Source organism: Dendropsophus ebraccatus, chromosome 9 (genome assembly GCF_027789765.1).
Source record: "Dendropsophus ebraccatus isolate aDenEbr1 chromosome 9, aDenEbr1.pat, whole genome shotgun sequence".
In the NCBI taxonomy this organism is placed as follows: Eukaryota; Metazoa; Chordata; class Amphibia; order Anura; family Hylidae; genus Dendropsophus; species Dendropsophus ebraccatus.
The window spans coordinates 118,549,729-118,570,772 of record NC_091462.1 but is presented as its reverse complement, the minus strand read 5'-3'; the positions used below and the strand labels follow the sequence as shown (position 1 = coordinate 118,570,772).

Below are 21,044 nucleotides of genomic sequence, written 5' to 3'. Positions count from 1 at the left end.
TGCCTGTAATGACTAATCACTGCAATCCCCAGGTAAGAAGGGTTCAACGTGGTGGATTTTCACTGTCCGACCCTATTGTATTGAGAGACATAAGCCACTGCCAAAGCTTCTTTACCCCTCCCTATAGAGGTAATCTGGATGTTTAGCCATAGTGAATATTTATGTGTATTGGAGGTCAAAAGTGCATGGTCAGCAAAGGTTACTGTCAGGATCAGAGGCAGCTCCGGCAGTAGCCCAGCAATCCATGACAGCCGGCCTCGCCATACTTTAGATCAGTGATCCTCAACTCCAGTCCTCAAGACCCCCAAACAGGTCATGTTTTAAGGATTTCCTTTGTATTTCACAGGTTCTTCATATGGATATCCTCAAATCCTGATCTGTGGGGGGTGGGGGTCTTGAGATCTTGAGTTGCCAAACAATGCCATAGACGATACTGGCACAGTGGCTGGTGTCAGTTTAGCAGAATATCGCACATGTACAGCAGACAGAATTTAGTTTCCTTTCAACTCACCCTGAAAAAAATATTTGAAAATGTTTTAGTATATTATATGATACATTACATGGTTCCAAGAAAAGAAATAAAACTGGTCTAAAAAAAACGAGCCTCGCATGTCAGTGAAATATTATATGATACATTAAATGGTTCCAAGAACAAAAATACAACAGGTTTCACAAAAAACGAGCCTCGCATGTCAGTGGAATATTATATGATACATTAAATGGTTCCAAGAAAAGAAATACAACTGGTCTCACAAAAAACGAGCCTCGCATGTCAGTGAAATATTATGATACATTAAATGGTTAAAAAAAATAGAACTGGTCCATCAAAAAACGAGCCTCGCATGCCTTATATCAGTGGAAACATGAAAAAGTTTGAGATCTTAAAAGGCCTGGAGCCCGGGGGGCTGTAGGATAATAGCTCTCCCCCCCTCCCCCCCGGTCACTTATTAAACAGGAACATCTTGTTACTATTTTGTTACAAACACGAGTATCAATGTTTTACACGTTGTCAATAACTTCTATATAAAGAAAACAAGACATTGATGGTATAATGAGCTGGTGATCTTATGTATCACGGGACGTTATCAGGGCTCATGTGATATTACATGTACGTTACGAGAAGAGCAAAACAGTCTGGTGCAGGATTAAATTTTTGTTTTTTTCTCCCTTGATGTGCTGTCTCATCGTTTGGACTTTTTGCCACTCCTGAGCCGGTGTGGTGAGGCAGATACCCACTCCATACACTCAAGTTTGTGCTGCTTTGTGATACAACGCGATGTCACCGTCTGCCATATACAAGCTTCGGCTCTGAAGCTTCCAGCAGGAGTGATCGGGTGATAGCTCTTCATTATTGTATTACTATACCGACCATCAACCCCTTAATCTACAGTCTGGGAAACAAGGAAATGAAAAAAAAAAATATGGAGACTTACCCGGAAAATTGATGTTTTGAAACGGGAAAAATGATTTCAGGTTATTTTGTAAAGTTTAGGTTCGTCCGAACCAAGCCTTAAACAAACCGCACTAAAACAGCTAAATAAACTGTTCTTATGGAAGCCCCCTTCAATCCGCCGGTGATCAGCCTGGGGTTGGTTACCCACCTCTCATCCATACCTACCTCTTTTTTTCTTTTTTTCCTCCTCTTCTTCTCCTCCTTCCCCTCTTCCATTCTTTTCTAAGGATTTTAAGGTTTTGGTTATTAGTTGGAGGTAAGGTTTTGGTTATTAGTTGGGGGTAAGGCTTTGGTTATTAGTCGGGGGTAAGGTTTTGGTTATTAGTTGGGGGTACGGTTTTGGTTATTAGTTGGGGGTAAGGTTTTGGTTATTAGTTGGGGGTACGGTTTTGGTTATTAGTTGGAGGTAAGGTTTTGGTTATTAGTTGGGGGTAAGGTTTTGGTTATTAGTTGGGGGTAAGGCTTTGGTTATTAGTCGGGGGTAAGGTTTTGGTTATTAGTTGGGGGTAAGGCTTTGGTTATTAGTTGGGGGTACGGTTTTGGTTATTAGTTGGGGGTACGGTTTTGGTTATTAGTTGGAGGTAAGGTTTTGGTTAATAGTTATGGTTAAGGTTTTGAGTTATGGACAATGGTTAGCATTCTGGATTAGAGGCATCTTTAGGCCGGGCCTTGGATTTTGGTCTTTGTTCTGGTTTGGCATCATATGTAGTGTTGGTTAGGAATTAGGGTTATGGCTTGAGATTATAGATAGTGATGAGTGAACCTCCCAAAAATGTATTTTGCATTCGGCACAAAATCCTGTCTCTGAGCCCTACAGGCAGCTCTTTCCTTCTCCACACAGTCCTGTCTCTGCTCCCTACAGGCAGCTCTTTCCTCCTCCACACAGTCCTGTCTCTGAGCTCTACAGGCAGCTCTTTTCTCCTCCACACAGTCCTGTCTCTGAGATCTACAGGCAGCTCTTTCCTCCTCCACCACACAGTCCTGTCTCTGAGCTCTACAGGCAGCTCTTTCCTCCTCCACACAGTCCTGTCTCTGAGCTCTACAGACAGCTCTTTCCTCCTCCACCACACAGTCCTGTCTCTGAGCTCGACAGGCAGCTCTTTCCTCCTCCACACAGTCCTGTCTCTGAGCTCTACAGGCAGCTCTTTCCTCCTCCTCCACACACTCCCATCTCTGAGCTCTACAGGCAGCTCCTTCCTCCTTCACACAATCCTGTCTCTAAGCTCTACAGGCAGCTCTTTCCTCCTCCTCCACACACTCCCATCTCTGAGCTCTACAGGCAGCTCTTTCCTCCTTCACACAATCCTGTCTCTGAGCTCTACAGATGGTTATTTCCTCATCCACACAATCCTGTCTCTGAGCTCTACAGATGGTTATTTCCTCACCCACACAGTCCTGTCTCTGAGCTCTACAGATGGTTATTTCCTCATCCACACAATCCTGTCTCTGAGCTCTACAGATGGTTATTTCCTCACCCACACAATCCTGACTCTGAGCTCTAAAGGCAGCTGTTTCGTCCTCAACACAATCCTGTCTCTGAACTCTACAGGCAGCTATTTCCTCCTCTACTTAATTCTGTCTCTGAGCTCTACAGGCAGCTCTTTCTTCCTGCACACAATTCTGTCTCTGAGCTCTACAGACAGCTCTTTCCTTTTGTTCTGTTTTCACTTAGCATTATAAGTTATTGAGGACAAAATAATAACAAGCGTATAATGCAGGGGAGGCCGTAATAATTATATAACAGCAGGGTGGGCCATAACAACTATGAAACAGCCGAGGTAGTGTCAGGAACGGAACTGGAGGACACGAGACAGGTGAGGCCCTAGCACTGACACCCGCCCTGCTGACCCTGCCTGTTTACTGAGTGGCAGAGGGTAACTGGGCGACAGTCCCTGGCCCGAACAGGTGTAACACCAAACACAGACAAGACGACAAACACAATAACTTAGAAAGCAAGGTCGGTAACAGACGGTTGGTGCGGTATAATCACTATAATACAGCATTGTCTATACACAGGAAATGTTTTATTTAATTTTTATGCAGTAATTATAACATATAAAATGTGATCATTATTAGGCTCAGCTCAGCCGCTCTGTGGACATTACACTGGATGGTGATTTGGAGCTCTATCTATACCACAGAAATGAACTTCTAGTGTCCTCATGCTAATTAAATCTTTGCATCATTATTGTTTGTAATGGAGATAGGTAGAAGTACAGTCACAAAGCGGCACTCACCAAATCAATTCTGAATGTTTATTGATCAGATCACCGGCAGTACATTCATGGGACAGACAGATAAAAAGCAGGCAACAGCCGTTTCACGCTAGTTGTGCATCTTCTGGCCTGATTGTCCATTGATTTGGTGAGTGCCGCTTCCTGACTGTACTTCTACCTATCTCCATGTTCATACCCTGATGGGAGGCACAGAACCGCCTGAGCTGGCTTTGCAACAATGTGTTGGCGTGGCATGTTTGGCTTATAGTGAATGGGAGCAGTGCCAGGACTTTCTTACTCTATTGTTTAGCAGAGCAATGACTGTATATGTGGACTTAGATGCGACTTCTCTATCTATTATGAGAATCTCAGAAGAGATGCAAAGAGTGACCGGTGATGTCCGACCTAGAAGTCACTTGTAGGAACGCTATAGGAGAACATACAAGGATAAGCGCTGCCATTGTAAGCAGAAAACTATTAGGTCAGTTATTAACTAATAAATATTCTGTGTAAATAATCAGCAGCTTTAGAACTAAGTGACGTCTATCCAGGGGTCACCCAGGCTACTTCTATACTGGGGCAGAAGTGGATCCATATGGCAGTATGAGTAGCCGTGAGGCTTTAATTAACACTTTGCCTTCTCTTTTCCATCTTTTCTTCCAGACAGTAGATCATCGATAAGAGAAGCATTGTCATCCAGCTGCAACTTCTGCTTTTCTATTGTGATTCTAAGGTTCTGGATTTCTTCATCCTTTTGCTGTACTGTACATTTTAGCTGCTCCACCAGGTCATTCTGTGGGGTCAGGCCTGGTCTCTCGGTAGGATTTTGCCTCTTATTGTACATTGCTCCAGTGTAACTATGCGCTTTAGGCGACAGCGAACCTTCATCCATGGTGAAACCTTTCTGAAGGTCGCAGTTATAACCTCCATGTTCACCTTGGGTGCTGCCATCATCTTCTTTTCCAGGTATCGGGCTCCTCTGTTTTGTTCGATGGAATTCTTGAGGTTGGAATCCTTGTTCTCGATTCAGCCCGACATGTTCTCGCTTTGGTGAACTCTGCATTTTCTGAATATGTTCTTGCAGCTGTTGGATTTCCTGGTTACTTGTCCTGTCCTTGTCCTGCAGATCTTCGATAGTTTGCTGTTGGTCTTGAATCTCGCCTTCCTTTTCTCTTAGTTTCTCCTGTAGATCTTGGATAGTTTTTACCATGGTTTGGTTTTTCTCCTCCATCGTCCTGTCCTTGTGCTGCAGATCTTCGATATTTTGCTGTTGGTTTTTTAGGGCTTGAATCTCGCTTTCCTTTTCTCTTAGTTTCTCCTGTAGATCATGGATGGTTACCATGGTCTGGATTTCCTGGACCATCATCCTGTCCTTGTCCTGCAGATCTTTTATAGTTTGCCGTTGGTCTTGAATCTCGCCTTCCTTTTCTCTTAGTTTCTTCTGTAGATCTTGGATAGTTCTTACCATGGTTTGGTTTTTCTCCTCCATCATCCTGTCCTTGTCCTGCAGATCTTTTATAGTTTGCTGTTGGTCTTGAATCTCGCCTTCCTTTTCTCTTAGTTTCTTCTGTAGATCTTGGATAGTTCTTACCATGGTTTGTTTTTTCTCCTCCATTGTCCTGTCCTTGTCCTGCAGATCTTCCTGGAGCTTCTCTATGGTGAATTGTTTCTCTTGTATAGTCTTGTTGTTTGCTTCTAGGATCTTTCTATATGCAATTTTATTGTCAGTCCTATCCTCGAGCAGTTTTTTTTTACTTCTTTGAAGTTCCTCGTTTTCCCTCTGTAACCTTTGTATTTCTTGCAGCATTTTTGCTTGGTCTTCTTGTATTATTCTCAGAACATCCTGCAACTTTAAAGAGGTATCTTTAAATGTGTTGCTCATCTCAGCCATCGCTTTAGGACTATGAAGGTCCAATGTTGTGAGGTCTAGAGCAATTTTTTTCACTTCTGGTTCCCCTGAATCATCGTCATGATCCCAGATTAAATCACCAACACTGGACATGTTGCCGCCTTCGCAGCGTGCTGTAAGTGAACTCCCTGAAGGTGAGGGCAGGTGGTCTACCCTGTCCAAGTGATCTTGCTGCTCTAGTCTCGATGCAGATGAGTTTGATTTATTTGATTTCCTTTCATAAGGCTCTGGTGCATACTCTACATGGAGATTAAAAAAAAAAAATTAAAATTAAAGTGCACTTTTTTTTTGTTTCCAAAGACTTTTAAAATCTACCCAGTTTTGGTGAATTTACCCTGCAGGCTGGATAGGAGGTAATGCTGTGTTTTGTGCCATTTGCTAGGCATCACGCCAAGGCTACAGCCTAGATGCTAAAGTGCTCAAACGTATTCAGGGACTGTACAACTGCTTAAAGGGATTGCTCACCTTTTTTTTCCTTTCAAATCAACTAGTGCCAGAAAGTGACAGAAATTTGTAATTTACTTCTATTAAAAAATCAAGTCTGACAGTACTGATCAGCTGCTGTATGTCCTGCAGGAAGTGGTGTATTCTCCCAGTCTGACACAGTGCTCTCTGCTGCCACCTCTGTCCATGTCAGGAACTGTCCAGAGCAGGAGAGGTTTTCTATGGGGATTTGCTGCTGCTCTGGACAGTTCCTGACATGGACAGAGGTGGCAGCAGAGAGCACTGTGTCAGACTGGAGAGAATACACCACTTCCTGCAGGACATACAGCAGCTGATAAGTACCGGAAGACTGGAGATTTTTAAACAGAAGTAAATTACAAATCTACATTTCTTTTTTAAACCAATTGGTTTAAAAGAAAAAGATTTTCGCTGGAGTGCCCCTTGAACCAATGCATCACTGGTCTCACTAGTTGCACCACTCTGCCATGTGACACAGAGCTATTACTCACAGGTAGCCCCCCTTAGGAGCCACACTGCTGAGAAAGTATGGGGGGGATTACACTGCAGCACCAGGGAGATAAAGCTACAGGTGCACTAATATTCACACAAAAGACAACTGCCATAAGCATGATGGGTGATAAGAGGAAAGCTGTGATTTACTTTTAATGGACAGTGCATCAGCTTCAGGTTTTCTAAAGCCCCTTTTCTCTTTTCAGCACATAGCACATGCTAACCCCCCTCCCCAAACACACAAAGACACGTTTCCTATGTTCCGTCTTGGCCTAGCTGTTACTAGAGACAGACTTCTCCTACCAATAGGCAGTGGAGAGCAGACTGCAGGAGAAAGGAGACACATAGTGGCCAAGGCTTTCATCAGGGGTAAGGAGTCATTGTTGGTAAGTTAAGTGATTTACAGATATGTTAGGAATGGCAGAAGCCTTCACACGGAGGGGCCTGAAATTACAGCGGCCATTTAAAGGAAAACTAACAGCAGGTTAGAACACTCCAACCTGCTGTTATGTTTCCATAGGGCACCGAACGCTGAATAAGAGGGTAGATTTTTTTACCTTCAGCCTCAGTGCTATTTTTGCAAAATTTTGACTTCAATCAATATGCAAATTAGGCATTTCGGTGGACTATGGGCTGGAGACTGTGTCTGCTCCCAGTACTGTGTAACAAGCTGTGGTGGAGGTAGCAACCTAATGAAGCAGAAGACACCAGGCCTGATAGATACATACTAGCCTCCGTGATGTGACGGTCTGGTGTTTTCCTCGATATGATTCCCTTTAATGTTTCTAGGCTTTCCGTGTTCTTCCTTTTGTCACTGAAGAGAAATAGATCTTTGGCCAGTCTGCCGATGCTGGGCTGGTTTCTCAGTATCCGGTCCTTCTCGGCTGAGCTGGTATCGGGCAGGTCATCGACCACCACAATGACGTTTTCCTTACCTGTGGCACAAAAAGAAATCACAAATATACAGAGATACTACTAAAAAGACAGTAATCGGCACAACCCATAGGTCACTTCCTACGTACCGGGACGTATGGAGAGGTCTTCGAGCTCCTGGTTGTACAAGGAGTCGGTGACGTCGGTGATGTTGAGTCGTCCTTGCTTTATTGTGTGGTACAGGATGGCGAATGAGCAGCTCTGGAGCTCAGAGTAGAAGTCCGTGTAATTATTAGTGATGTAGACTTCATGGACATCCACTGGTTTCCTCCTATATGTTGTCTTCAGCCAGTCCACCAACCACCTATAGTTACTCTGGGCCGACCTCGAGAAGATGCTGATTTTCAGGCTTGAGTCAAAGGGTTGACTAAACAGTGATTCCAATTTTTTAGGTTGCTTATACTGTGTGTAATCTGGAGACGTTCTGGTGTTTTGCTGAAAGTAAAACCAGATTCATGAGTCGCCATGTTTGCCCCTATAGAAGAGTCAGGCACTGTATGTAGTCAGGGGAATGTGTGTCAGATCTGGCCGTACTCGATTATCCAGCCAATTGAGTTGCACGTATATCCATAGCTATGTATGTAAGCAGATTTCCCAGATACTACCCTACAGATCACCATGTATAGTGTATAGGGGAGATCTGTGGCCGTATGCCGCCCTCAGTCCAGCCAGATGTCTATTCATGGTTCTGCCCATCAGTATAACATTATAATGTATATAGAGAAGGTATTTCATATTCTATGGGACTTACCTCACTGGGATGTTTAGAGGTAGGAAAAAGGGACTTAAGGTTATTGTAAGCCTTCCGACCAGCACTGACATCTGACTTCATCTGTGTTGTCCCTAAACACAAAAACAGCAAGAAATCTATTAAGATCAGTCAAGCATCTGTAAAGGCTCAATCCCTCTCTGAAGGAAGTCTGTCCTCCATCGTCTGTGCTTCAGTAATAGTTGTTTTTTATGTCTAGTCTTATATTATTTCATACAATATTTTGTGGATGGATCTTTTTCATTTTAAACTACCTCTAGAACCATTGGTGTTGGCTTGGAGATCCCTGGCTGGTGTATTGTAGCCAAAGACCTTACGGAATTCTTCCAGATTCTTGTAGGCTTCTTCACTTTTGGCTTTTTCAGGGAAGAGGAGGAGCTGGGAGGCCCGCTGTCTCAGGCTACGTTGGGCGTCCAGAATCCTCTGCCTCTCACTGTCAGAGCATTTCTCCAGATCGTCCAGGACCACCAGGACCTTGCTTTTGCCTGAAACAATTTAAACAAGAAGCAGATTATAAGATGGAAGACATCGGTATGATAGAGCCCATAGCTGCTCTAGTCACATACATGGGTGCTGTGCATATGGTTGGATAGGGAGACTTTCCTTGCACATGGGAGACAATGGCTGGACAGGAGAGATCAACACTAGACAGGGGGATTAAGACTGGACAAGATAGACCAAGACTGGACAAGATAGAACAAGACTGGACTGGGGAAACTAATAATAAATATGCAATATTAGAACTAAAGAGCAGAGACCAAGAGAAGAAGAAGAAGATGACCAACATGGCACAGTGACATGGGAGACTAGGACTGGATGTGGAGATAAAGACTAGACAGGTGAGACTAAGAAAGGACTGAGGAGATCAAAACTGGGCATAGAAGACCAAGACTGGACGAAGAACATAAAAATTCTAAGCTCATAGATTCAAAGCTAGCTATTTTGTCCAGAAGGGTCTAGTAACCTCAGTGAAGCTGAAGACAATCCATTGGCCTGAACCTGTAATTCTGCTCCTAGTCCATCACTGAGGACCAGTTCATGTTCACTGAGGGACACTAAGACTAAGTGCAAAAATATTCTTCTACAATGGGAGGAATTAATCATTCCCTCGCCGGGAGCAAAAATCTACAACTGATGTAGTTCGTAGGGTGCGTGACGAGACAGGGAAGGGGCGTGGCTTCCTCCAGCACCTGATATACCATGATTTAGGTCTGCAAGGAGGAGCAAATCACGATGAGAAGCTCCTCCAGATCTAGACCAGAGGAGCGCTCCACTCAATAAATCTGGGGTTTTGGTAAGACCGGTGTACAGGTATGCCAAGCGTGATAACCCCCCAATGTGTTCTTACAGTATGTCACCTATCATTTAAATGTGTAATAAAGTTGCATAATGTTACATCTCATCTCATCATAAAGTTTCATTGACATATTAGTTGTGATCGGAGACCAAGATGAGGGAGAAGGATGAAACATTACCCAGAATACGGGAGAGCGACTGCAGTTCCTCGTCATACAACGCTCCTTCTATATCCACGATGTTCAGTCGTCCCTGCCGTTTGGTGTGATACAGGATCCCGACCGAGCATCTCCTCACGTTATCCTCCCAATCCAGGCTGTTACGGTTGGTGATCGGCAGATACCTCACATCCGACACAATCTCCCAAAATGTTTCTCTGATAAACTCCATTAACCATTTCATGTCCTCCTCTGAAGAGCGGGAAGTGACCCCCACAGTGACCTTACTGCTGCAAAAGAAAAAACTCAACTTGTGACCCGTATCACAGCCCAATCCCTGTCATCCTGCTGAGCCCGAGGCCTCGCTCACACTCAGGTACAGTATGGAGATCAGGATTTGTGAGCGGAGGTTTCAAAATAAGTACAGATTTTTTTTCGTTGTATTTTTAAGTCTTTTGTTTTATGACAAATACTGATGGAAAAACAGCAAAGTGTGAATGAGGTCTCAGAGCGGTTATGGTCCTATTAGACAAAGCAATTTTTAACTATATATATATATTTATATAGCAAGGGCTGCACGGACATCCCTAATGTATTTCATGATCGTCCTTCGACAGCACACAACACACCGGATAGAAGAGGGCTACTCTGGGGAAAATGTTTTTCTCTCTAATCAACTGTTTTCAGAAAGTTATATAGATTTCCAGTACTTATCAGCTGCTGCATGTCCCGCAGGAAGTGGTGTATTGTCTCCAGTCTGATACCACTTTCACATAGTTCCTGGGTGATTATCTGGGCATGCTAGTGTCTATTGATGTCAGTGTTAGGTGGATGCTAGGGTCCGGTGGTCCTGCTGTTTCTGGTGACTGCAGTCAGTGTATAGGTGGGAGTTGTGTACCAGTGTTAGCTGCTTATCCTCCCGGCCTCCTCTCAACTTGGAATTTTGGAATTATTGAGATTTGTTTTAAGTCATAATTTTTTTACTTTTAAGGATGGGGGCCGTGTGCGCGCCCTCGTACGCCAACCTCTTTTTGGGTTACTGGGAGAGGGAGGTTTTCATGTGCGAGGGCTGGCATGCGACAACCCATGTGCAGTGCTGGTTACGGTATATAGACGACGTTTTGTTTATTTGGCAGGGGTCACCGTCCCAGCTGAGGGATTTCATGATTGAACTAAATAACAACACAAAAAATATCAAATTAACCTATAGCACGGTAAAAATTAAATTTTTGGACATAAAAATAGAGAAAGATGCGCGTGGTTTTTTGCAAACAGACGTCCATAGAAAAGCTACTGCAACCAACTCCCTTTTACATGCATCCTCTGCCCATTTAAATTCAACAATACGAGCTGTCCCAGTGGGTCAATTCCTCCGAATAAAGAGAATCTGCTCATCGGAGGAGAATTTTGAAAGGCAGGCAATAGATCTAAAAAGCAGATTTATAGAAAGAGGATACAGCAAAAAATGTATCCGGAATGGGTACAAACGAGCAAATTCAACACAAAGAAAAGATTTGTTGAAACCAAAAATGCCTTGGAAGAAGAAAAGTGATGATACGGTGAGATATATATCTACTTACAATTGCCGCTGGGGGCAAATGCGTCAGATATTGGAGAAGCACTGGTCGGTGTTACACACTGATCCGGTGCTTCACCGTTATCTACCAAAACATCCCTCAATGGCAGCACAGAGGGGAAAAAACCTCCGTGATATGTTAGTGCGCAGTCATATAAAACCCAACACAATTCCTGGCATGGGAAGACCAGGCCCGCTTCTGCCATGAGGCGGAATGAGCCTTCCACCTCAGGCGGCAGATTTTGCGGTCCGGCAGGGGGCGGCATTATGTCCCCCCTGCTGTCATTTTTGTTAAGTATCACTTAACAAAAATGACAGCGGACGCTCACCTGTCCCGTCGCCCGCGCTCTCCACATCCCGTCAGGCCCCGCAATGTCACCCTGCAGCTGTCACGGACCTCCAGGCTGTGGTTGGTGAGTGCCCGGGGTCGTGGGGGGACACGCTGGGGTGATCGGGTTGCGCGGGGCGGTCCCGCGCAACCCGATCACCCCAGCGTGTCCCCCCACGATCACCCCACTCACTCACCACAGCCTGGAGGTCCGTGACAGCTGCAGGGTGACATCGCGGGACCTGACGGGATGTGGAGACAGCAGAGAGCGCGGGCCGGCTGCGGTGTGAGACAGGCGAGTGGATGGCTCCCCCCGCGGGGGGGGGGGGGAGTGCGGGGGGTTGCCGGCCATCACTCGGGGCGGCCGCCTGAGGTTTGCCTCAGGCGGCAGAAACCCCAGAATCGGCCCTGGGGAAGACCCAGAATTGGTTTTCCTTGCGGTGACTGCGTAGCTTGTCAAAATATAGAGAGGGCAATGTAGCAATGAGCAATGTAGCTTTGTTCCATTTCTGTAATATTGACCAGTCACGGTTTTAATAATGTTGTCTTATGTACTGATTTTAATTTTGTGTATTTGTATTGTTTTAGATTACTTTATATCTTGGGGAACTTTTTTGAGGCACTTTTGTTAGGAGGAATAGAAGATATCGTTGATGGAGCTGCAAATATGAAGAGCGGTGATTATTAACTATTTCAGGATGGGAATTATGATCAATATGGACTTTGGATTGGACATTTAGTATTATCACAGTAATTCACTAAATAAGTAAAAATATATATATATTTTTTTGCGTTTTTTGTGCAATTTCCACTATATTTATTGTATTATGGTGATTTGTATATATGATTACACTTATTATGTAATATGGCACTTTTGCACTTCATTCTACTTATGGCTGATGATAGGACATACAATTTTTGCACTATATCATGTTTTATATTTTTATTGTATTTTTGCACAACATATATGTTTCGGGATTGTATCATTTTACTCCCCTATTTGCACTAGCACTTTGGTTGATTATTATGACTTTATGCACTTTAATATGTAGCACTTAATAAGAGTATCACCTATATTATGCACCTTGGATTAGTTAGTTATAATTAGTATTGTCTTCTCCTATTCGATAAGATGAGATAAATCGGTCCATATCCATATATTACTTACATAAGATCACACGGAACCTTTGAGATAGTATGGAGTGTTCAACCTTAATCTCTGTCCCCACTCCTGGAGTGCGCATGTGCGCGGGGTCTGTCCCTTTTCGGTGTCATACACTGTGTGCGCATGATCGGAGGTTTATCTTCCGGTTCATCCGCCCCAGCTGACAGCCGCGGAGGGTCGGACGTGATTCCAGCATGATCCGTATGCATGCGCTGGCGTTCCGGAAATGTGGCGGACGCCATGACAGCTCTCACCATATAAAAAGATCCCTCATTAGGTACATAGATAGCGCCCCCTGAGGAAGATACGAAACGTGCGTTGGGGTCCCTTGCGTTTACATGACGGGTAAGGTGCAATAGGAGCATAGTTGTTTGTGATACATGTTATTATTGTGTAGTTGTGGGCGGATTGGACTGTGCATATAGGGTGTCACTAATATGTCACTGACGGTTATTTATTATTTGTTGTGATATATTCATTCTCCACTTGGATTAAATATATGCCCCCTAGTTACTATCTATCAGGGGCGTAACTACCACTATAGTAGCCATAGCGGCTGCTATGGGGCCCGCTGCATCAGGGGGCCCATGGCCTGCTCCTGCAATACACTGGGCCCCCTGAGCCATCATCATTTGCAGCACCGGGTGGCCCTGCTGGTCTCCTGGGTTTTGCAAATGTCCCTTTAACTGCAAGCACTCCTGGCCAGAGCTAGAGGTTATGTAGTTATGACTTCACTTGACCGTTTAGTGGTCAGTCGGGGGGGAGGGGGGGCCCAATCAAAAGTTTGCTATGGGGCCCAGCCATGTCTAGTTACGCCCCTGCTATCTATTATATCAATATGCTCTGTTATTACATGAAAATGGATTGATGTTACATCAATAATACTTTAATACCCATCAAGCAAGTTACATGATCAAGTACTGGAGTGTTGTTTCCTTGAGTTTTTATGTATTTTATATATTTTTTTGTTGAATAAAATATTTGATGTTTTTGGCTATGATCTGGGTGTTCTTTGGTATATTTCCTCTCAACTTGTAGTTGCCCACTTCTGCTGCGGGAATCCCAACAAGAGGTAGCTGCGTCACCCAATGGCATTTTGTGGTTCTTTCAAGTCTACAAGTGCGGTGTCCAGGGCGCGAGCAGAAGCTGCATTGGAATCTGTGTCACCGGAAGCGACGCCGCAGCACCCCCTGCAGCATTTCCTGCAGCACCTCCTGCACTGCCCCTGAGTCATCACTTTTTGCAGCACCCCCCACAGTACCTCCTGCATGACCCCCCTGTAACGCCTGGAGTCGTGGATCCACTGAACCGTCACTAGCGATGGCACTAACCTCACCAGGGAGCGGAGTCTAAGGGGCCGCTGGTTTTCACCAGAGCCCGCCGCAAGGTGGGATGGGCTTGCTGCGGCAGGCGACCCCCAGGTCGCTACCCCTGGCTTGGTTGCTAGTGATGGCAGGCGAGGCGTGGCAGGAGCAGTAAGCAGGAGATAGTGCAGGCAGAGGTCTGTAGGCGTAATCACAGGTGGCAGACAGTACTCAGGAACAATAGGCAGCCAGCGGACAGGGACTAGGGACCAGGTCAGCGGACAGGAACAAGGAACAAGGACTGAGGTCAGGAACAACAGGGAGCTGGGCCAAACGCTATGGGAAGCATGTAGAGGCTCCAACACCTCTGGTGGGGCAGGGCTGGGATTTATAGGAGAGTGTAAGAGCAGCAACCAATTAGGGGCAGACTGCCCCTTTAACTCTGAGACAGCCGGCGTGCACGCGCCCTAGGAGGCGGGGACGCGCGCTGGCAGGCGCAGCGACGGACAGGAGCGGGGCGAGGTGAGGCGCCCCCAGGGGCCGAAGTGGCAGCAGTGCCGGGTACCTGCATGTGGACACCGGCGGCTGCAGGACAGGGTGAGGGGGTGCGGCGGCGGTCCGGAGCGCGGGACGCCGCCGCAGCCCTGACAGTACCCCCCCCTTTTGCCTCCCCCTCTTTCTAGCCTGCAAGAATCCCTTGAGAAGGTCCCGATCCAGGATATTAGACTCGGGTTCCCAGGATCTCTCCTCACGACCAAAACCTCTCCAGTCCACTAGGAAGAAACCTCTGACAGTTTTCATGGCCAGAATATCTTTAACAATATAGACGTCGTCCGAGACGCCTTGTGGAGCAGAGAATGAAGATTTATTGGAGAATCGGTTGAGGACCACTGGCTTTAAGAGGGAAACATGGAAGGCGTTCGGGATCCGCATAGTAGGGGGTAGACGGAGTTTGTAGGTGACTGGTTTGATGCGTTTTAGCACTGAGAAAGGACCGAGGAATCGAGGACCCAACTTGTAGCTCGGAATCTTGAGTCGGACATATTTGGCCGAGAGCCAGACTTTGTCACCTGGGAGAAAGTTTGTAGCAGGTCTCCTTTTCTTATCCGCCTGGTCCTTCATGCGGTCAGATGCCTTGAGCAAAGATTGTCGAGTCTGTTCCCAGATCGACTGCAGGTCAGATAACAATTCCTCCACGGCAGGGACCTCGGAGGATGGAGAGAGAGGCAGAGGAGGACGAGGGTGACGCCCATAGACCACATAGAAGGTTGACTTGCCTGTGGAACTCGAGTCCAGATGGTTGTAGGAAAACTCTGCCCATGGAAGTAGGCTGGACCAGTTGTCTTGGCGAGCTGAGACAAAATGACGTAGATAGTTGCCCAGGATCTGGTTGACCCTCTCCACTTGCCCGTTGGTCTGGGGGTGATAGGCAGATTAGAAGTCCAACTTCACTTGGAGCTGTGAGCAGAGGGCACGCCAAAACTTTGAGACAAATTGTGAGCCTCTGTCGGACACGATGTGAAGGGGAAGTCCCTGTAAGCGGAAGATGTGTTGAAAGAACAACTGGGCCAGACGGCGAGCAGATGGAAGTCCAGGAAGAGCCACAAAATGAGACATCTTGGAGAAGCGGTCAGTGACCACCCAAATGACTGTGTTTCCCGCAGATGGAGGCAAGTCTGTGACAAAGTCCATGCCTATGTGGCACCAGGGACGGCTTGGAACTGGCAAGGGCTGTAATAGGCCGGCAGGCCTTAATCGGGAGGACTTGTTTTTGGCACAGATGGTACAGGAAGCCACAAAGTCCTTGACATCTTGAAAAAGGCTGGGCCATCAGTAGTGGAGGGAGATCAGTTGCCCGGTCTTTTGGACTCCAAGGTGCCCGGCCACCAATGAGGAATGTCCCTCCTCCCCAGGAGGATGTCGGAAGAGGAATGACGCAAGACGTAAAAGGAGATCTTCTCCTGATGTAAAGCGCCTACCTGGAGGACTAGAGGTGCAGTCTGGTAGTGTACAGCTTCGGTGAGAGTCTCGCCAGTGACTGAGGAAATAGACAGGGATCGGGCTAGCTGGGTCACAGGTAGCCGCCATCTTTGGACCAATGTGGCTGCAATGAAACTGCCTGCAGACCCAGAGTCGATGAAGGCAGTGGTCTGGTGAGTTTGTCCTGAGGGTGTCTGGATGGAAACGGGCATAGACAACCTTGGAGAGGTGGCATTCACACCTAGGGAGGCCTCTCCTACCGGACCTAGGTGCGAGCGTTTCCTGGACGCTTGAGGACGTTGGGGACATCTCTGCCGGAAGTGATCAGGGTCACCGCAGTAGAGGCAGAGATTCAGCTCCAGACGACGAGTTCTCTCATCAGGCGTCAGGCGAGCTCGTTCCACCTGCATAGGAACCTCAGGAGTCGGCTGGGACACCGTAACGACAGGATTATGGAAGACCGGCGCCAGCTGGTGATGGCAACAGGACAGGCTTAGTCGCCGTTCTTGCCGGACCTCCTTCTCTCTCTCAGAAAAACGAGTATCGACCCTGGTGGCCAGTAGGATGAGTTCGTTCAGGGAGGTAGGAAGGTCTCGGGCGGAGAGCACATCCTTCACCCGACTGGACAGGCCCTTCTTGAAGGTGGCTACTAGAGTGGCCTCATTCCAGTCTAGCTCTGCTGCCAGCGTGCAGAATTGGATGGCATAGTGGCCAACGGAGGAACTCCCTTGTAAGAGATCGAGTAGAGCAGTCTCTGCTGAAGACGCACGGGCAGGTTCCTCAAAGACAGAGCAAAACTCTTCCAGGAAGGTTCGGAGATTGGCAGTAATCGGGTCATCTCGGTCCCATAGTGGCGTGGCCCAGGCCAGGGCCCTACCCTCCAAGAGGCTGATGATGAAAGCCACTTTAGAGCGTTCAGTGGAGAACTGGCTGCTTAAAAGTTCAATGTGCATGGTGCATTGAGTCAGGAACCCTCTGCACAACTTGGGGTCACCACCGTATTTGCTCGGGAGAGCCAGTCGAAGTTTCGAAGAGGCAGTAGGAGGTGGTGAGCGCTGGGCTGTAGTATGCTGCTGTAAGACGGCAGTCAATTGCTGGATCTGCTGCGATTGCTGCTGGATCTGCTGAGCCTGTTGGGCGACCACTCTGGCTACGTCACGGATGTCAGGCACCTCGCCGGGATCCATGGTTGGAGCCTACTCTAACGCAAGGCGGGATGGGCTTGCTGCGGCAGGCGACCCCCAGGTCGCTACCCCTGGCTTGGTTGCTAGTGACGGCAGGCGAGGCGTGGCAGGAGCAGTAGGCAGGCAGAGGTCTGTAGGCGTAATCGCAGGTGGCAGACAGTACTCAGGAACAATAGGCAGCCAGCGGACAGGGACTAGGGACCGGGTCAGCGGACAGGAACAAGGAACAAGGACTGAGGTCAGGAACAACAGAGAGCTGGGCCAAACGCTATGGGAAGCATGTAGAGGCTCCAACACCTGTGGTGGGGCAGGGCTGGGATTTATAGGAGAGTGTGTGAGCAACAACCAAATAGGGGCGGACTGCCCCTTTAACTCTGAGACAGCGGGGACGCGCACGCCGGCCGGCACAGCGACGGACAGGAGCGGGGCGAGGTGAGGCGCCCCCAGGGGCCGAAGTGGCAGCAGCGCCGGTCCCTGCATGTGGACACCGGCGGCTGCAGGACAGGGTGATGGGGTGCGGCGGCGGTCCAGGGCGCGGGACGCCACCGCAGCCCTGACACCCCCACAATACCTCCTGCACTGCCCCTGAGTCATCACTTCTTGCAGCACCCCCCACAGTACCTCCTGCATCACCCCCCACAGTACCTCCTGAATCACCCCCACAGCACCTCCTGCATCACCCCCCACAGTACCTCCTGAATCACCCCCACAGCACCTCTTGAGTCATCACTACTTGCAGCACCCCACAGTACCTCCCACAGCACACCCCCCACAGTACCTCCCGCACCACCCCCCACAGTACCTCTTACAGCATTCCCCACAGTACCTCCCGCAGCATCCCCACAGTACCTCCCGCAACACCCCCCACAGTACCTCCCACAGCACCCCCCACAGTACCTCTCGCAGCACCCCCCATAGCACCTCCCGCAGCACCCCCACAGTACCTCCCGCAGCACCCCCACAGTACCTCCCACAGCACCCCCCACAGTACCTCCCGCAGCACCCCCCATAGCACCTCCCGCAGCACCCCCCACAGTACCTCCCGCAGCACCCCCCATAGCACCTCCCGCAGCACCCCCCATAGCACCTCCCGCAGCATCCCCACAGTACCTCCCGCAGCACCCCCACAGTACCTCCCACAGCACCCCCCACAGTACCTCCCGCAGCACCCCCCATAGCACCTCCCGCAGCACCCCCCACAATACCTCCCGCAGCACCCCCCCATAGCACCTCCCGCAGCACCCCCCACAATACCTCCCGCAGCACCCCCCATAGCACCTCCCGCAGCAAACCCCACAGTACCCCCTCAGTCCCTCCCGCAGCATTCCCCACAGTACCTCCCGCAGCACCCCCCACATCTCTCCCGCTAAGCAAATGTGAGTAACCTCCCTCAGGGTGGTTGTCCCCAGCACATGCCATATAATGATCGCCTACCCGGGTACTGACTGCTGTATATCACCTCTCACTCATACTGTATATACTAGTGTATAGTCCCAGCCATCCCCTCATGATGATGATTTTGCTCTAGGAGATGCAGTATGTTAATGGTAGTACGTGTAGTCCATAGACATATGTAGGTACTGTGGTCTCACATCATATCCTGACCGCAGAAGAAGTTGTGCACTGAGCCTACAGTATATATATAATCATACTAAAGACACAACACATCATTTAATATTTGCTGGGTGATGGTCGGCCACAGCGTTTATTGATCAACCGTAACTTGGAAACCAACTGATACAAATAGTGCCTACTCGTATTCCTGAGGGTAGCCGCGGTGTGCCCCCGCCGGACTCCTGCCATACACATCTGACCTGTTCCCAATGCCCAAATGTCAGGCAGGAAACTCAGCCCGCTGTCACTTAACAATAGGTCTCTGTTATCAACTGACACCTCTTATTGGCCCAAAACCCCGGGAAACCAGGATAGAAGAGAGAAAAGGTGGGGTACGTAGCACCTAGGTATAACCCATTCCTGGCGGCATAACAATAAGGGCAACCTCAATGGAGGCCGCCACACACAGTCAGTGTGCACCCTGCATATACAGACGGGAGCCCTCCATACTGCTTATACAGACGGGATCCCTCCATACTGCTTGTACAGACGGGAGCCCTCCTTACTGCTTATACAGACGGGAGCCCTCCATACTGCTTATACAGACGGGATCCCTCGATACTGCTTGTACAGACGGGAGCCCTCCATACTGCTTATACAGACGGGAGCCCTCCATACTGCTTATACAGACGGGAGCCCTCCATACTGCATATACAGACGGGAGCCCTCCATACTGCTTATACAGACGGGAGCCCTCCATACTGCTTATACAGATGGGAGCCCTCCATGCTGCTTGTACAGACGGGAGCCCTTCATGCTGCTTGTACAAACGGGAGCCCTCCATACTGCTTATACAGACGGGAGCCCTCCATACTGCATATACAAACGGGAGCCCTCCATACTGCTTATACAGACGGGATCCCTCCATACTGCTTGTACAGACGGGAGCCCTCCTTACTGCTTATACAGACGGGAGCCCTCCATACTGCTTATACAGACGGGATCCCTCGATACTGCTTGTACAGACGGGAGCCCTCCATACTGCTTATACAGACGGGAGCCCTCCATACTGCTTATACAGATGGGAGCCCTCCATGCTGCTTGTACAGACGGGAGCCCTTCATGCTGCTTGTACAAACGGGAGCCCTCCATACTGCTTATACAGACGGGAGCCCTCCATACTGCATATACAAACGGGATCCCTCGATACTGCTTGTACAGACGGGAGCCCTCCATACTGCATATACAAACGGGAGCCCTCCATACTGCTTATACAGACGGGAGCCCTCCATACTGCTTGTACAGGCACCTCCTATGTCTATGTATAATGTCCTGCAGTCACCGTAATTAAGGACACAAGCATTTTGCCCCTCCTGTTGGGGATTGTTTCCTTACTGTTATCTGTCCGTTACAGATGTCGGCCGCCCACCCCCACTCCAAGGTCTCGCAAGGTAAAACACAATATCTGCGCAGGATGTCAAGAACCTTTCCCTGAATCCTGGGGACAGGACGCTTGTGCCCAATTATTTGGCTACGGATCAATCTCCTCAGCAGCTGTTCAGTCTCAGCCCGCTCGGCCATCAGTCTCTCCTCAGACTCTGAGGCTGATTCTGAGGAGGAGGAGGAGTCAGAAGCAGGAAAAAAGATTGTACACCGAAACCTATATCTTCTAATAAGCAGACGTGGGAATCATAAGTGGATGTTAGCCAAAGTGCAAAGAAGCAGCAGCTCTTCCATTTCCCAAGTTCTGCCGAATAATCTGATTATTAAAGATTGGCTTCAAAAGGATTGGGCTAAGCCAGAGAAATACTATGACCAAGGGGCCAAGTTTAAATCCAGCTGTAGTGTCCCAGGACAGGTGTGCCACTAAGTTTCTGTGCACCTGGGCAAAGTAAATCACTCAGATTCTCACAGTGGGATGAAGGAGAAGTGTATTCTGTGTTTTCCCCACTAGGTGTCACTGTTGTATTTCTTGTATGTATTGTACTGAGCACAGCTGAAGGAGGCATTAGGTTAATAGTTTTTTTGTCACGTCATGTTTTTTCCTGTCACATGTGCAGGCTTGTTTCCCTCTTTTTTTCTGCCTATCACCTCTGTTCTCTCTTTTACACACACACAGCCCAATAATCCCTAACTAGCTAAGGTAACTATAAAAAAAACTATAAAAAGGAGATAGATCCTGGTGGGAGGGTCTGGGTCTTTCTAGTTGAGTTGAGAGAGAAAGAAACAGGGACAGAGAGCTTTCTTGTATGTTGTTAACTACTG

At 48.0% G+C, this 21,044-nt stretch overlaps 2 protein-coding genes across 3 annotated transcripts in view; one reads left to right on the top strand and one right to left on the bottom strand.

The window, feature by feature from the left end:
* LOC138801669 (mas-related G-protein coupled receptor member H-like) overlaps window positions 1–21,044 on the top strand; it is a 566,124-nt gene that overhangs the window by 310,478 nt on the left and 234,602 nt on the right. The window lies entirely within an intron of this gene.
* LOC138801667 (putative leucine-rich repeat-containing protein DDB_G0290503) overlaps window positions 3,391–21,044 on the bottom strand; it is a 31,527-nt gene continuing 13,873 nt past the window's right edge. Inside the window, exons 2-7 of one of the 2 annotated variants that reach the window (XM_069984713.1) lie at window positions 9,710–9,978; window positions 8,489–8,719; window positions 8,217–8,308; window positions 7,555–7,900; window positions 7,261–7,467; window positions 3,391–5,817 (exon numbers count right to left, since the gene is read on the bottom strand). In XM_069984713.1, coding sequence (XP_069840814.1) covers window positions 4,295–5,817; window positions 7,261–7,467; window positions 7,555–7,900; window positions 8,217–8,308; window positions 8,489–8,719; window positions 9,710–9,978 — 2,668 coding nt within the window. In that variant the 3' untranslated portion in view covers window positions 3,391–4,294. The remainder of the gene's footprint in view (window positions 5,818–7,260; window positions 7,468–7,554; window positions 7,901–8,216; window positions 8,309–8,488; window positions 8,720–9,709; window positions 9,979–21,044) is intronic. The other variant, XM_069984714.1, reaches the window with a different exon arrangement.